The sequence below is a fragment of the Palaemon carinicauda genome, chromosome 4 (assembly GCF_036898095.1).
Source record: "Palaemon carinicauda isolate YSFRI2023 chromosome 4, ASM3689809v2, whole genome shotgun sequence".
Taxonomy (NCBI): domain Eukaryota; kingdom Metazoa; phylum Arthropoda; class Malacostraca; order Decapoda; family Palaemonidae; genus Palaemon; species Palaemon carinicauda.
Genome location: NC_090728.1, coordinates 131,786,931 through 131,789,195, shown reverse-complemented (window position 1 = coordinate 131,789,195; position 2,265 = coordinate 131,786,931). Strand labels below are relative to the sequence as shown.

The 2,265-nt window shown below is 35.7% G+C and overlaps 1 protein-coding gene across 1 annotated transcript; it reads left to right on the top strand.

Annotated features, from left to right (window-relative positions):
• Nucleotides 1-1,191: 1,191 nt before the first annotated feature.
• Nucleotides 1,192-2,031, top strand: LOC137639666 (protein FAM200C-like). Its single transcript, XM_068371918.1, has one exon. The coding sequence runs from the start codon at nucleotides 1,192-1,194 to the stop codon at nucleotides 2,029-2,031; it is 840 nt and encodes a 279-aa protein (XP_068228019.1).
• Nucleotides 2,032-2,265: the final 234 nt, after the last annotated feature.

The following is a 2,265-nucleotide window of genomic DNA, read 5'->3' as shown; positions in this document are numbered from 1 at the left end:
CTCCTCCCTGGAAGGATCTCAGCATTTTAAGGACTTTTAACATGTGATTGGATGGGATGAACTGGATATCCTAAGTCTATCCCTTCCATTCCAGAGATATGATGTCTGTCATTTCTATTAGAGCAAGGGTTCCCTTGGCAAAGGGGTCGCGTAGCCTTGTTAGAAGTAGCTTGGGATAACATTAATTTGATTTCACCAGTTACATTTTTCATGCTCTTACATTTATTTTTTTTTTTCGGTGCAAAGCAAAACGTGTGCTACATGTGATACCTTGCTGCATTCTCATATGTATATCTTTTTGTGGGTATTATATTTTAGAGTTAGTTATTATTAATTAAGGAAAGCCCGAACCATGTTTGAAAAAAATATATATTTATCATGTTTAAAAATTTCTTTTTTTCTTATGTTTGTGTATTTTGTTTGACGTTTTTATGTTGTTTCTTAAACGATGGATGCGATTTTTTCCGTCATTTACGGAGTTGATTATTTCACTTTTCCACTTGTGATTTGAATATTGAAGACAAACTTGATTATTCTGACAGTTTTAGTTTTCTCTTTGATTTGTAAGTGGCTACGATTTACTATAAATTTGATGCTTATCTTTATGTGAGTTATTGTTATTCTAGTTCTTGTATGATTTTCGGTATTTTTGCTAGAAGAAATTCATAAAAAAAAGTTATTCCCGCAAAACCTTCGAATAACAATCTTTTGATGTAGAGCTGTTAGCAAAAGTAAGAGCAAAGTTATCAAGAGATAGATGAGAAAGCTGTCTGAATTCTCTATAATTTTTGGTGGACATAACTACTGAAATTTATGGAAAAGAACTTATTCTTGCAAACCTTCGAGTAACAACCTTTTGCTGATTACACTTCTTTTTCGCTCTTCTGGCAATATGTTTCACGTGTATCTATTTGTTCTTAGTCATGAATTTTTTTTTCTATTATTTACGTGTCTATCGTATGCTCGTAAATTACTCACCACCAGTCAGTGTTCCAAAGCGTGCATTATTCAACATTTTTACTTTATTTTAACAAGGAGATAAGTAAGCAGTAGAGATGAGTTGTGTCTGGCAAGCATGCTGTTGTGATATGACATTTTGATTTGAAATATGTTCTTATTCAAGTTTCTTGTTTATTTTCTAATTGAATATATTCCTAATGTCATTTGTATTCTATTCATAGATTTGAATCCATGGCTAAACGGCGCAGATACTCAGAAAGCTACCTCAACATTGGCTTCACCACTCTGCTTGCCAACGACGGCATTGAGAAACAACAGTTTGTTTTGTGCCATAATATCCTAAGTGCAGAGTCATTGAAACCATCAAAACTCAAGCATTATCTCGAGACGAAACATCCAGAACACGCTAAGATGGATTTGGATTTCTTCAAACGGCATGAACGGTGTCTTAAAAGCCAAAGACTCGATATTAGTGGGTCGTTTCAGCAGCAGAGTGCAACCGTATTGGAAGCCTCATATGAGATTGCATTCGAAATTGCTAAACAAAAAAAGCATCGAATGATTGGAGAAACACTTATTAAACCCTGCATGATGAAAGCAGTAAATCTTATTCTTGGAGAAGCCAGTGCAAAAAAGATGCAGCAAGTAACCCTGTCAAATAATACTATACAGAGACGCATTTCTAAAATGTCTATGGATTTGAAGGAACAGGTTTTGACTGAAATTAAGGGTTCCCCTTTGTTTTCCTTTCAGCTCGATGAGTCAACAGATGTAAGTTCATGTTCTCAGTTGCTTGTCTTCGTGAGATACATCAATTCAGGTTACATTAAAGACCAATTCTTATTCTGCAGTACACTTGAAACCACAACAAAAGCTGATGATGTCATGGAAAAAAGCTTAAACTTTTTTCCAAGAGGAAGATCTTCGTTGGGAAAACGTGTGTGGGGTTTGTACGGATTTGGCACCGGCTATGCTGGGATCGAAATCAGGATTCCAATCGAGAGTGAAGAAGCTAGCACCTCAAGCAAAGGGCATCCATTGCATGATTCACCGATATGCTCTCGCAAGTAAGACTCTCCCTATTTCTCTGCAGGAAGTGCTTGAATCTGTAATCAAAATTGTAAATTATATCAAGAATAAAGCACTCAACACTCGCCTATTCAAAGAACTATGCAAAGACATGAATGCTGACCACGAAGTCCTTCTCTTCTACACAGCAGTACGTTGGTTGTCGAAACGAAACGTTATTAATCATGTCTTTTAAATGAAAGATGAAATAAAGCTATTCCTGGAGATTCAAGAAAG